This window comes from Triticum urartu, chromosome 3A (assembly GCF_056163025.1).
Source record: "Triticum urartu cultivar PI428250 chromosome 3A, HENAU_Tu73, whole genome shotgun sequence".
Lineage (NCBI taxonomy): Eukaryota > Viridiplantae > Streptophyta > Magnoliopsida > Poales > Poaceae > Triticum > Triticum urartu.
This window is the reverse complement of record NC_141875.1, coordinates 94,180,648-94,194,499: the sequence shown is the minus strand read 5'-3', so window position 1 is coordinate 94,194,499 and position 13,852 is coordinate 94,180,648. Positions and strand designations below refer to the sequence as shown.

The 13,852-nt window shown below is 46.2% G+C and overlaps 1 protein-coding gene across 2 annotated transcripts; it reads left to right on the top strand.

Moving 5' to 3' along the window:
• The first annotated feature begins 6,055 nt into the window (after positions 1 to 6,055).
• Positions 6,056 to 13,739, top strand: LOC125543038 (transcription factor GTE11). 2 transcript variants are annotated; one of them, XM_048706281.2, is made up of 10 exons: positions 6,056 to 6,549; positions 6,862 to 8,110; positions 8,203 to 8,340; positions 9,020 to 9,087; positions 9,554 to 9,617; positions 12,215 to 12,274; positions 12,374 to 12,486; positions 12,570 to 12,612; positions 12,695 to 12,816; positions 12,901 to 13,739. In XM_048706281.2, the coding sequence occupies exons 1-10, from the start codon at positions 6,520 to 6,522 to the stop codon at positions 13,150 to 13,152; spliced, it is 2,139 nt and encodes a 712-aa protein (XP_048562238.1). In that variant the 5' UTR covers positions 6,056 to 6,519; the 3' UTR covers positions 13,153 to 13,739. The 2 variants fall into 2 exon arrangements, with proteins under 2 accessions (XP_048562238.1, XP_048562237.1); XM_048706280.2 differs by having other exon boundaries at positions 6,859 to 8,110.
• Positions 13,740 to 13,852: the final 113 nt, after the last annotated feature.

The window sequence follows — 13,852 nt, the reverse complement described above, 5'->3', positions numbered from 1 at the left end:
GGTGGGTTAGAGGTTTGACATGGCAATTTAGGAGGCATGATAAGCAAGTGGTAGGTATCGTAGCATAGGTATAGCAAAAGAGCGAGCATCTAGTAAGCAAAGATAGAAGTGATTTCGAGGGTATGGTCATCTTGCCTGCAAAGTGCTCAGAGTTGCCTTGATCCTCGTAAGTGTACTCAACAGGCTCCTCGTTCACGAACTCGTCTCCCGGCTCTACCCAAGCAAGAACAACAAGCAAAAGAACACAATCAACCACGAGCAATGCTCAAGCAATATGATGCAAACATGGTATGATATGCGGGATGCGATATGTGATGCATATGCTAGATTTGGAAAGGAATGATTGAACCTGGCCTCAACTTGGAAATCCAAGAGTGCCACTAGAAAGGTGAGGTGATTTCGGTTGAAATCGATATAAAGATCACCGGAATCGGATGCACGGTTTGGAAATGGCAAGCAAAACAAATATGACACCGGTCTGCGATAATCAGCAAGTAGCCATCTAAATGCATCAAGTTAAATATGCTACAGCACTCAAACATGGCAACAAAATACATGACAGGGATCCACTCATGATGCTTGAAAAAAGATGAACACTGAGCTACGGCTAATTCACTCATTAACAGGTTCAAACAAACATGGCAAAAGTGCAAAAAGGTAACAGGTTTCAGACTTAGTGAAATAACAACAAATCAGGAATTTATCAGCAGGAAGCAATCTTTAGAGCATGAAAACTACATGCTACAGGAACACATCATGGCAAAGGAAGGCATGGCATGAAGCTACTCTAAGCATATAACAAAAGTCCCTTAGTGACCTTGAGCCAAAAGGGATCAGAAAATACAATTGCAAGCATGTGAACATAGCAAAAATATAAACAGATTCAGACTTAGTGAAATTCCAGGACATGAAAAAAACAGATTCAACATGGCATCTTTACAAGCTTGATTAACTCACTACAAGGCATGTCATGGCATGGGACAAGTTCTAGCATGAAGTATACATGAAAATGAAGCTAACCATGTGCCAAACCACCTCATAGCATGTTTGAAATAAATCACACAAAAATGCCAAAACAACATCATGATGTAAAATGACATGCTTATGAACTTGCTCAAATGCAGAAACTAATGCCACCACTGGGTTGGTGGGATTTTTCTACCCCAAAAACATATATAATATGTTGGGGTTGATGTAGAAGAATCATCACAAGTGCATTAAGTTAGAAACTGCCCTAAATGGAAAAATGACAGAATTGGCATTTTCCTTATCTGGAAACGTCCAGAAAAGGACTTGCCCGAAATGGAAATGGCATCTTTCCAGAAATGGAAAAATCGCTGGGAATAAAAAGAAAAGGAAAACATGGGGCTATGGGAGGATGACAGGTAGGGTCATCCTGCCAGTGAGTCATGCGGAAGATTATAAAGAAGAAGAAAAAAAGGAGGGTTTATATAACATGCGCCCGCGGGGGATCGAACTCGGATCTTTGCAGTGCAGGCTTGCGTGGTCAACCACTGGGCTAACTTGGTGCCACTGGAAAGATATGGGGTTCTGCCTCCTATGAGCTGATCCGAGACAGAGATGACCTCCAGGTCGAGGCCAGAGACGACAACGACGGCGGCGACGACGGCAACTGACGAAGCAGAGGGGCTCTGGCGGGCGTGCGGGGTCGACAAGGGAGCACGTGCAGCAGAGAGCTTGGGCGCTCGAGCACGAGCATAGCTCTGCTCAGGGCCATGGCGTGCGCAGCAAGCAAGGAAGCAGCACGGCGCGGCGGCGAAGCAGACATGACGCGCGTGGGTGAGGATGCGCGCGGGTGCGACATGCGCGCAACGGGGCACACAATAGATTCCGAAGCGGGGAATGCACGGGCATGCGGCGGCAGGTACATCAGCTACACAACAGCAGCAACACACAAAAAATGCAGACTTGCCGAAGCACCGAGAGCACGTCAAAGACACGGATCGGGCGAGTCCTACGGGGTGTCTACACGCCATGCAAAAGACTGGAGAGGGAGGTGCGTTACCCAGCTCACCCTAGGACATGACGGGCTCGACGGTGACGCGCTGAAGGCGACGAGAGGGAGCTCTGAACTTGGCGAAGATGCTAACAGGGAAGAAGAGGAAGAAGAGGACGACAGGGAGGTAGATCCAGAGGCCGTAGAGGTGCGTGCGTCGAAGTAATACGTAGGGGAACTTGGCAGTCTTCTCCACGGCGTCCGAGGTGATGGGAGGCGCGGCGAGCGTCTATCCCGAGCTGAAGCTCGAGCTCGACCAGGTCATGGCGGGCAGGGCGAGGGCGAGGCGTGGCTAGCCTTACTTGGCAGCGGCGATGGAAGGAGATGAGGGGGATCGGTCGAGGCGAGACCCTAGGGCACCGGGGACAACTTTATAGGGGTTCTAGGGAGCTTCTCCGGCCGTCAAATCGACCGGACATCGACGTGGCACGTCTGGATGATCTACCATATAGGGGAGACGATGCCCCTGTCGCTAGCAGGCTGGATGGGCTGCTGCGGGGATTGGGCTACAGGCGCTGGGAGGCCGGCCCAGGTATGTTCCTCACTTAACTTTCTGTTTAATAAATAAACAGTCACCAAAGGAAAAGTCCAGGAGGTTTGGGGAAGAATATGGAAGAAGTAGAGATATACTCAGACTCCTGGAATTATGGGCCATTTGAATAAATTGCTTTGGGGATTTTTAAAGGAAGAAAATTAAATCAAGTTTGAATTAAATTTAAACTTGAGTCAATTTTTAACCTAACCAAAACATATTCAAATGAGTTGAAAATTGGCAGAGAGGATGTAGGCATGGTGCCAGATTTAAAGGGAGAAGATGAACATTTATGAAGTAGGGCAAGATGGCACTTGCAAGAAAAGAAAAGAAAAGGGAAGGAGATGAGGTGATGCATGGAGGTGGTGATGCATGGACCACACATAGAACATGCAACAACATATCATGCATGAATATCATGGAAAAGCAAGTTGACATAAGCACAACACAACATAGGTATGCACACGATGCAAACATAAGATGAGGCCATAGAGCAACAATGGAAGACAAAAGAAATATGACAAAGCAAAGACAAGATAATGCAAAGACAAACAAAACAAACCCAAAATGAAACCCACCAAGAGGAAAACCACTTGGAATAGATGAAGAACAAGATGGATATATTGTCAAAATGGGAAGTTTTACATCTGGGGTGTTACAACACTCCACCACTACGAAAGGATCTCGTCCCGAGATCTAGGACTGGAAAAACTCCGGGTACTCAGAATGGAGGTGATCCTCGCGTTCCCAGGTGGCTTCACGGTCGGAATGATGTGACCACTTGACTTTCAGGAATTTGATTGACTTGTTGCAAGTCTTGCGCTCAGTTTCTTCAAGAATAGCAACTGGGTGCTCACGATAAGAAAGGTCTTCTTGGAGATCAATGTCTTCGAAGTTGACGGTGCGGTTAGGAGTCTTGAAGCACTTGCGGAGTTGAGACACGTGAAACACGTCGTGCACGTTTGCAAAGTTGGAGGGAAGATCAAGTAGATAGGCGAGATCGCCTCTCTTGCTGACGATGTTGAAAGGACCCACATATCTAGGGGCAAGCTTCCCTTTGATACCGAAGCGACGAGTACCTTTCATTGGAGAGACGCGGAGGTAGACATGGTCTCCGATCTCGAAAGCCAAATCACGATGCTTACTATCATAGTAGCTCTTCTGGCGCAATTGCGCGGCTTTGAGATTATCACGAATGACTTTGCACATCTCTTCTGCCTCTGTGATCAAGTCATTTCCAAGAAGTTGACGTTCATCAGTCTCTGACCAGTTGAGAGGAGTACGGCACTTCCTGCCATAGAGAATTTCAAATGGGGCCTTGCCCGAACTCGCTTGAAAGTTGTTGTTGTAGGAGAATTCAGCATATGGAAGACAATCATCCCACTTCATACCGAAAGAGATAACGCAAGCCCTGAGCATATCTTCAAGAATCTGATTAACACGTTCAACTTGGCCACTAGTTTGGGGATGAAAAGTTGTGCTGAAACGGATGTTGGTGCCCATGGCCTTCTGAAAAGAATCCCAAAACTTGGAGGTGAAGATGCTGCCACGATATGAAGAAATCAACTGCGGAATGCCGTGCAGAGAGACAATCCGGGAGGTATATAGCTCTGCCAATTGAGCTGCTGTGATGGATTCTTTGATAGGAAGGAAATGAGCCACTTTAGTGAGTTTGTCGATGACAACGAAGATAGCATCATTGCCACGCTTGGACTTTGGAAATCCAGTCATGAAGTCCATCTCAATGTGGTCAAACTTCCATTCTAGAATGATAAGAGGTTGGAGGAGACCAGCTGGTCGTTGGTGTTCTGCCTTCACTCTTCTGCAGACATCACATTCGTTCACAAACTGAGCAATATCATACTTCATTCGAGTCCACCAATACGACTGCTTGAAGTCATGGTACACCTTTGTACTTCCAGGATGGATAGAGAGGAGTGAATTGTGAGCCTCGTTCATAATGACTTTACGAAGGTCACCTTTAGGCACAACAATGCGATCCTCGAAGAATAGAGTATCATTGTCATCAAGGCGATAACACTTGTACTTGGGTTGACTCTTGGCAATCCCAATCTTCACCTTCTTCACCATGGCATCAAGAAGTTGAGTCTTGCGAATCTGATCTTCCAAAGTAGGAGAGACTTGGAGGTTGGCGAGGAAACCTTGAGGAACAACTTGCAGATTGAGTTTGCGGAAAACTTCACAAAGCTTGGGTTGGTAAGGCTTGAGAATCAAACTGTTGCAGTGAGCCTTCCCGCTCAAAGTGTCAGCAATTACATTGGCCTTGCCTGGAGTATATTCGATACTCGGATTATACTCTTAAATCATTTCGACCCAACGAGTCTGCCTGAGGTTGAGATTAGGCTGAGTGAAGATGTACTTGAGACTCTTGTGGTCAGTGAAGATGTCCACTTTTCTTTCCAATAAGAGATGTCTCCAAGTTAAAAGAGCATGAACAACTGCCGCCAATTCGAGGTCATGAGTGGGGTAGTTCTTTTCATTGGGCTTCAACTGGCGAGAGGTATAAGCCACAACTTTCTTCTCTTGCATCAACACTGCACCAAGACCTTGAAGAGAGGCATCACAAAAGACCTCGAACGGTTTGGATTCATCAGGAGGAGTCAGAACTGGAGCAGTGACTAACTTCTCTTTCAGGGTGTTGAAAGCGATGTCATATTCAGGAGACCAGACGTACTTCACGTGCTTCTGAAGAAGGTTGGAAAGAGGCTTCGCGATCTTTGAAAAGTTCTCAACGAACCTTCGACAATAGCTTGCGAGCCCAAAAAAGCTGCGGAGTTGCTTCACGTTTTGAGATGGTTCTTAATTCACAATTGCAGACACCTTCTTAGGATTCATCGATATGCCTTTGGCAGAAATGATAGCCCAAGGTAGAGAACCTCATCGAGCCAAAACTCGCACTTGAAGATAGTAATATAGACTAGTAACATCGGCAACTTACTACTCTATGTTACTCTTCATTGTGAGCAGTTTAAAAGTAGGATCTTCCCTATCCCGCACGTGGTTCCCTCGCTCCAATTTTTAGGGGAAATCTCCTTTTCACAACCGAAAAACACCCAGCAGGCAGACCAGGAGTCCCAAGACCCACTGCTTCCACGTGTCACCAGCCTTCGCCTCCAGGTCACACCGCTCTCCGGCCGTCACCCGACCCACCCAGATCCCGCGTGCTGGACAAAAGACGGCCGCTCCCAAAACAGTACGGTACTGCACCAAACCTACTCAACCACAATGACAAGTGGTCCCAGAAACCTTGTTGCCCCACGATACATCGTCATACAGCCCGCGATCCTTGCCCAAACCAGAAACCTTCTGGAAGAAAGTCAAAGCGCGCCCCGCTCCACGTCACGTCGGTCCCGGTGGGCCCCGCGCGTACATCTCTCCCGCTGCCCGTCCGATCCCCGCCAACCGACGGCCACGATCGGGCACCCACCGCCCCTCGTACCCCCCCACCCCTATAAATACCCACCTAGAGGGGCACCAGCCCCGCGCGCGTCAAGTCGCATCGAATCGTACCGTTTCGCTCCGCTCCGCTCCACTTCGGGTCTCGACTGGACCGGCTCGTGCGCAGGAACCGACTCTACTTTGGGTTCGGGCTCGGTCGCTTCGGCGAGGAAGAGGAGTTCGGGCTCGGTCGCTTCGTCGAGGAAAAGGATAAGCAGGCACAGACGCGCACCGCATCGCACCCTGCACCTCCCGTCCTCCCGTCTCGCCCGACGCCACGGCCGGAGCCCGGAGAATCCACGCCGCGGCCGCTCGCCCTCCCGCTCCCAGGAGGCTCCCGCGGCCCGCCCGCCCGGCGCCCCGGCGGCCGTCCTGCCCACAGTAGGCGGAGGGGGGAGGCGCTTGCAGGCTCACCGTCAAGCCGCAGCGGCGGATCTGTCCCCAAGCCACAGCCGCCGAGGTCTTCGACGCCGCGCAGGGGATCACGGGGCGCGTCTCGGTCTCGTTCCAGATGCCAACGACCTCAATCTCCAAGCCTAAGGTGAATTAACCCCCTTCCAATCTGAAATCCACTCGTTGGCATCTACATTTGTAGCTTCTGTTTGGATTTAGATCTGATTGATTTCACCAGTGGGAAATTAACAAATGATGCTGTCATATCCCGCTTTCAAGCCATGATGACATAGGCTCGCTTGGTACGGATTGGTCCTAGGGCCAAGTGTAATGTTAGGGTTTTGCTGCACGACATTTGAATACCTGTAAATTTCGGTTTGTGTGTTCTCATTTCAATCCGCGTGAGGTTTCAATTTGGTGCCTGTGTGTGTGGCTGAAGCTGTTTGTCATTATTCAGCAGGTCTGCGCCTCGCTGGCGCCTGGTAACATGACACCAACGGTCCGCATGGAGTGCGGGCCGCAGATGCAGGCTAAACGGAGCTACGATGAAATAGCTTACCGGGGCACGGGGTATGCAGAGACTGTGGGCGAGTCAGGCAGCCCTGTTCGTGCTGGCCCGGAAGGTTTCTCGGCGTCAAAACGCAAGTGCATCAGCCTTAATAGTGATGGCTTTGATGTGAAGCGAGAGATCTTTGTCCCGTCTAAGATGTCGTCGTCTGAGCGGCGCTACCTTCGGAAGAGATTCCGGGCAGAGCTTGATTCGGTTCGAGAACTCCTCAAGAAGCCAGAGTTTTTGTCCGTCATGCCTGTCAGCAAAGCACCTGCGCTGTCATCGTCAGCTGCCCCTCGAGCTAAAAAGGTGCAAAGGGGGAGCCATGTTGTCCGTGGTGCCAAGGGACGCTTCTTGCCGACAAAACCCCGGCCTGAAACGTCTACAGTGTTGCCTGAAGCTACAATTCTCAAGCAGTGCGAAGCTATTCTGAAGAAGCTGATGACTCAGAAATGTAGTCATATTTTTAATGATCCAGTAGACGTGGAAAAGCTGAACCTTCCAGATTATAATGACATTATCAAGCACCCGATGGACCTTGGGACCATCAAGAAGAAGCTAGATTCTGGTTCCTACGCAAGTCCATCTGATTTTGCAGCTGATGTCAGGCTGACCTTTAACAATGCGATAACTTATAATCCTCGAGGGCATATAGTGCATGATCTGGCCATTCAACTGAATAAAATGTTTGAGTCCAGATGGAGAACAGTTGAGAAGAAGTTAGCTACTGCCGCCACTAAGCCACATGTTGAGGTTGATAAGGCCGACTCAAAGAGGAGAAAGACCCCTCCTGTGGAACGCAGTAACTTGTCAATAGACCGTGTCAGGCCAACTGAGATTGTGAAGCCAAAGATGACAAAAGAGGAGAGAGAAACCTTGGGAGACTGCTTAAGTTCTTTGGCCGAGGGTCCAGAAGAATTACCTGGTCACATCATTGATTTGTTACAACAGTGTATGGAGAGCAATACAGAGCAGCATGGGGATGGAGAGATAGAGATTGATATCCATGCACTCAGTGATGACGTACTATTTGAACTTAAGAAGCATGTGGACACGTATTTGCAAGAGAGAGATCATCAGCAGACAAAATCTCAGCCCTCTGAGAATGAGGCTGTGAATGTTTCTTGCCTCAGTCACTCGTCCACAAATCCCTGCAAAGGTATTTTGTCGTGTACCCTTTCAGGTTCTCAATAGATTTAACTTTAATGCCGTCAATGCAGTTGTTAGAGATCGACTTTTTTGTGCACTCAGGTGCTGAGCCTGTTGAGGAGGATGTCGACATTTGCGGCAATGCATCCCCTATATTGATAGAGAAGGATCCACAGATCATAACTGACAAATGTGGCAGCCCAAGTAGTTCGAGCAGTGACTCAGGATCTTCATCCAGCGGTGTGTACATATGAGTTATTTAGTTATCTATATATTTGTGTTTACCATAGGATACATCCTTGTAAAACATGTTTCTCCGCGAAAATTACTTCGAGTCTTTGACCGTCTCTATATTTCCCTTCTCATGTTCTTTTTATAGAGGTTTGTGCTTACGCTAGTTCATAATTCTTAATATATCTTTGGCTAAACTTTAGTAAACTTTGAATTTATGAGTTCACACGTGAGGTTGTGAAGCATAAGTTGAGAAGCAAACATTTTTCACTATGGGTGGTACCATCTGAAATTCGGAATATTATATGAGATTGGCATGTGCTTCAAATTTGTGCTTGTCATTTATCTTTTGAAACTATTATTATCTTTCAGGAGACTTAGCAGTATCCATAGAAACTTAACTATATAGTTAGGGCTTCATGATGTCAGTGTCACACAGGATGTCAGAATGCCATCCTGCAATTAGCTCGCACTGATTCTTAGTGAACTGATGTGCTGCAAGGGGTCATATATAGCTGCAAGGGCACCATAGATGCTTTATAGAAATTATTATTGGGAATTATAGATACTTTGTACCAGTTATTATTTTTTAAACAGTCAGCCCAGTTGTCTACAAGACCCTACTGTATTTGATATATCTATCATGTAAAGGTGTCCTCAGATCGTATTTGCTATGTTGGTAATGCAGATTCTGACTCAGGCAGTGACATTGAAAGCGAACCAGAAAAAGTTGTTAGCCCAGCAAAGCTTGCGAAGGTACTTTGGCAATTTTTTACTGGGTGATCCTTCAATTAAGCCAGTTAATGCAATAAGGACTATATTGTTAGTGAAGATATGGACCAACGGAGTGTGTTAGCAGGATTAAATCCTACCAATTCTTTCTCTCCTTGGCTCTCTACATCAATCCATTATTCCCTTGTCATTTTCTTTACCGCCTCTGTAGTCTTACCAGCCCTTATGTTCGCAACTTGACCCTCCTTGTCCAATTTTTCTCTGATAGTACCATGCCATATTAGTATCTGCAGTTAGCTTTGTAGCTTACTTCATTGGTTGACTTGCCTTAGTCAGACCGAACCAGATAACAGAATGGTGATCTGGTTGCTCTACCTTTACACTAGTCTGGGTCAAGATTACGATATTCAGATCTGCAAGACTTTGTCATTTCATTTCCAATGACTGGCCAACCTTTTCCGCTGCAATAATTGGTTTATTCTAATTGCAGGGACCAGAACAACCTGCAGAGCAAGTCAAGAGTGATGATGTTATAAGCCCTGTTGATGCTAACCGTAAGTTTTATCCCCATGCTCTTTAGCTGCTTGTTGTGACGAGCTTTTCTTAATCTACCTTTAGGGCATGACGGCTCCAGTCTATAACCTCTGTCCATGTCAGATTTAGTCTGCAGTACAGACATCCTCTACAATGCATTGTCTAGTTAGTTGTCTGTATAGGCCCAAAATTTATGGGAAACTTGAACGAATCCTCGAAGGAAAAATGGCTGATTGCAGACACCCATCGTACAACGGGAGGAACGCTGTCGTTAAGGAGCTATTTTTATGCGTTTAGCCGATCTGTAATTAATAATTATACAGACAGACAGTTTCTCTCTCGTCCTTCTCTTTCATCGACGTGACCAAAATTTCTATGTTACCCTGTTGTACATGCCCTTACTAGTTAGATGTCTGTGGGTTGCCACAGACTAATGATAAAATATACAGATACATTATTTGCTATGAACATACTCCCTCCGCTTGGAATTACTTGTCACAGAAATAGATGTATCTAGAACGTATTTTTAGTTTTAGATACATCCATTTCTACCCATTTCTGCGACAAGTGAATGCAGTTTCTCACTATGTGACAAATCCCAGCATGCTTTTTTTCCAACCGCCCCCAAGGCAACTTGCACCTTGCTCCCACCTCCGTAGGATATATATCTCTTTCAACCCTCCCTCGTTAGTATATGTTCGATATTTTTCTCATCATCATCTCTTTCAACTCCCATCGATGCAGTGTTGCTGTTGTGTCCCTCAATCATTCTGCCTCCAGTTATATGCTTGCATTCTTCAACTCTAGAGGGGGCTCCGATCACCTCTTTGATGGATGGATGCGCATTAAATGTCTTGCTTTCGTGTTGAAAATGATGAGTAAAGGAACATGTTAAACAACAGCACTCATCACATTATATTGAACAACCAAGTTATAAGCACTTCGAACAAAGACAATTACCTGGTTTCTAATTATCTATAAACATTGTATTTACTCATTCCCCATCACCTCTTTGCCTCTTTGGTGACTGTTGCGTGCCTGGGCTTTTTTCTCCCCACACGCTTCCTTTCTCCTCACAAACCGCCACTTGCATCATGTCTTCTACAACTTTGGTGATTAGCGGGTGCTCGTATCATTGTGAAAACAATTTGTCATATTTGGCATGCAACATTCTCCCTGTTTGTATATTAGTAATGAGAATAGTGAATATGTGACATACAACCACAATAGGGTTTATGCTGCATATTGAACCTAATGGTGACAACTAGCATTGTTTGTGCTCCTCTTGTTGGCTTTGTTCCGCCCTGGATCAAGTAACATTCTCCCGCTTTTTTTTCATCTCCTCGTGGCAGTCGTTTCCAGGAAAGGATGATACCGTAATCCATATACACACATGTATTATGTGAAAAATATACAAACAAGCGAGTAGATGTATAAATAGGAAGCAACCATTTTGTTAATTCTCATCCATGAACTCACAAATTCAACAGGACATGAACCTTTTTCCAGGTCATGAGATGCTGCTTTTAGGGATGTAAACCTGGTCCCGTTTAAGCCCACTTGTTGGTCTAACAGTTCAATAAAAAAATTCTGAGGAAAATGAACTATCGAGCTAACTAAACGGGACTTGCGGGTGCCATTTACATCCCTAGCTGCTTTGGCCAACATATTAGTAAGAACATCTACAGCTAGATTAAAAAGGAGTGGGGATAGGGGATCTCCTTGTCTAAGGCCTTCGCCAGTCAGGAAGAAGTCATTCATGACCATTAATTTTGACTCCCAGAGAACCCCCCATCGGTGATACACCCACCACGAAAAGCCTTACATTGTAGCAGCTCTTCTAAAAAATCTAGATTGACAAAATCAAAAGCTTTCTCATAGTTTAGCTTAAGCACTAAACCTGACTTTTTGGATGAGTGGACTGAGTGTAGCACCTCATGGGCAGTGACCACACTCTCTAGAATATATCTACCCTTAATGAAAGCAGATTGGTTACTACTCCCTCTGGAAGTAGCAATTAGTGTCTGCAAATCAAGCTAATCCTATTAGTCAAGACCTTGGCGAAGATCTTAAAACTACAATTAAGCAGGCATATTTTTTGTCTAAAAATTTCCCCATAGCAGTAGCATCAGCCTCCTTAGGGATGAGGGTTAAAATTGCAAAATTAAGCCTATAAATATCTAGTTCCCCTTTATTAGAGAAATCCTGAAACATGTTAAAGGCATATCGAGGCGATGATGAAGGCACGGCGGAGTGATGGCATTGCATATTGAAGTGTAGTTGCATAGTGCTACGCCGCCTGGAGCGTGGGGCACCGCGCCGAGCGGGGTGGTTCTGATTCGTGAGCGATAGTGGTTTGGACACAAGCACTACCAGGTCGGGGGTGTAGGTGGAGGATGTGCTGATGTGTGGTTGTTTTTATAATGTGGGTCTTTTTCATGGGATTATTTTTGTGGGGAGACCTTGTGCGTGGGCAGCAGATGTTTATTTTGGTTTTCTCTTTTACGGTAAAAGATTGGTGAGGGTGATGATGTGGGAGGTCAAACCATTACGACGGCAGACTCCCCTAATATTTAAGATTTGTCATACTTAACATTTACCATTGATTAAATCACAGAGACTGCTGCTGATGTGGAACTCCGTGAGCAGGACAATGAATCCAAGGCTGCACCTGAAGGTAAGCATGATTATGTAAGCAGGCTCCTATGAGACACCAAGCCGTCTTGGTGCATTAATCTGGTCGGATCATCTGATCCTTTCCCAATGAAAAATATAGGGGAGAATGCAAAACCCGACAGGCAACTCTCCCCGGACAAGCTCTTACGAGCAGCTGTTTTGAGGGGCCGTTATGCTGATGTAATCGTGAAAGCTCGTGGGATTCTCAGCCAGGTCTGGAGGCTTTTACGTCTAGCTTTATTTCCTTCATTATTGGCTGCACCTCTTCCTGACATGTAATTACCTAATGAGCTCAGGGTGGAGATAAACAGGAGGAGCTGGAGAAACTGCAGAAGGAAGGTAAAAAGCACACACACCTGTTTGTTTGCTGCCAAGGAGTAATCTCCTGCTTTTCTAAGAATTGTCTTGCCTATGGACACAGAGAAAGAACGGCTTTTGGCTGAAGGCAATGCAGCTTTGGAAGCCCGCAGAGCTGAAGCCGAAGCTGAATCTAAGCGTAAGCTGGACCTTGAGAGGGAAAAGGCTCGTCAGGCCTTGCAGGAGGCAAGTGATATTATTTGCTGCTGCTATGAAACTCATCTTCTGTGTTATTATAGCTAAGAGTTTGTTCAAACCTGATTGATGCAGATGGAGAGAACTGTAGAAATTAATGACATCGTCCATCCCAAGGACCTAGAAATGCTTGGTACAGTCACCACGGAACATATTATGAGTTCTGTTGATGAGACGAGTCCCGAGCATTCCCTGGATGGCCTGCCCAGTTTTCTTCCTGGTTCTGGCAGCATGTTGGAAAAACTTGGACTGTTTATGAAAGTGGATGAGGAAGAAGAGGAAGAAGAGCCATGCAGCAAAGGTGCAGAGGTCGGAGAAATCAACTAATGTGTGTTGGCATGTTGGAGCCTTGTCAAAGACAGAACAACCGCCTGTTTCAGCCGATGCACATAGGGAAATTGCTGGGTAGCTGTGCACATTTCGGACATTTTTTTCTCGATCGGTGCACAGAATACCCTCATATTTGAGAGGTGTTGCTTGCAGGATGCACGCCCGCCCTTGGAAGGGGAGGGAGGATAGAGATCGAGGCCACCATGTACAGCTGCAAATGAAAATGGAGTTCATCTCTCAAATGAACTATTTCTCCCAGAATCAAGATAGTTGATGCGAGCTGGTGTATTCATGTGATACGTAGATCTCATGTAGAGCCTTGGAAATTACACGAGGACCAAATGGTTCTCCCACGCTGCTCACCTTGTGCACTGTGATCCAAGTGCGTTTTCCCTTAGTGGCTAAGCATAGCTTCTCTTAGTTTTGGATGTTTGGTTGCTTCTTCCTGCTGTAAATTCAAATTTTGATGTAGTCGAGGAAGTTACTAGCAGTTGTTTGCTGGGAATCTGCGAAGAACGGCCACTGCTATTCTTTTGACAAGGAAAAACGTACCAACAGTATATGCTAGACACAGAAAACCTGAACTCATGAAGGGCCTTGTCCTTATTGGAGCCTCTACAGACTTGAATGAGCGATGCTATACACATGATGAAATTGCAGACGATGTGTGCACGATCCCATGTGGCAGCACAGCAGC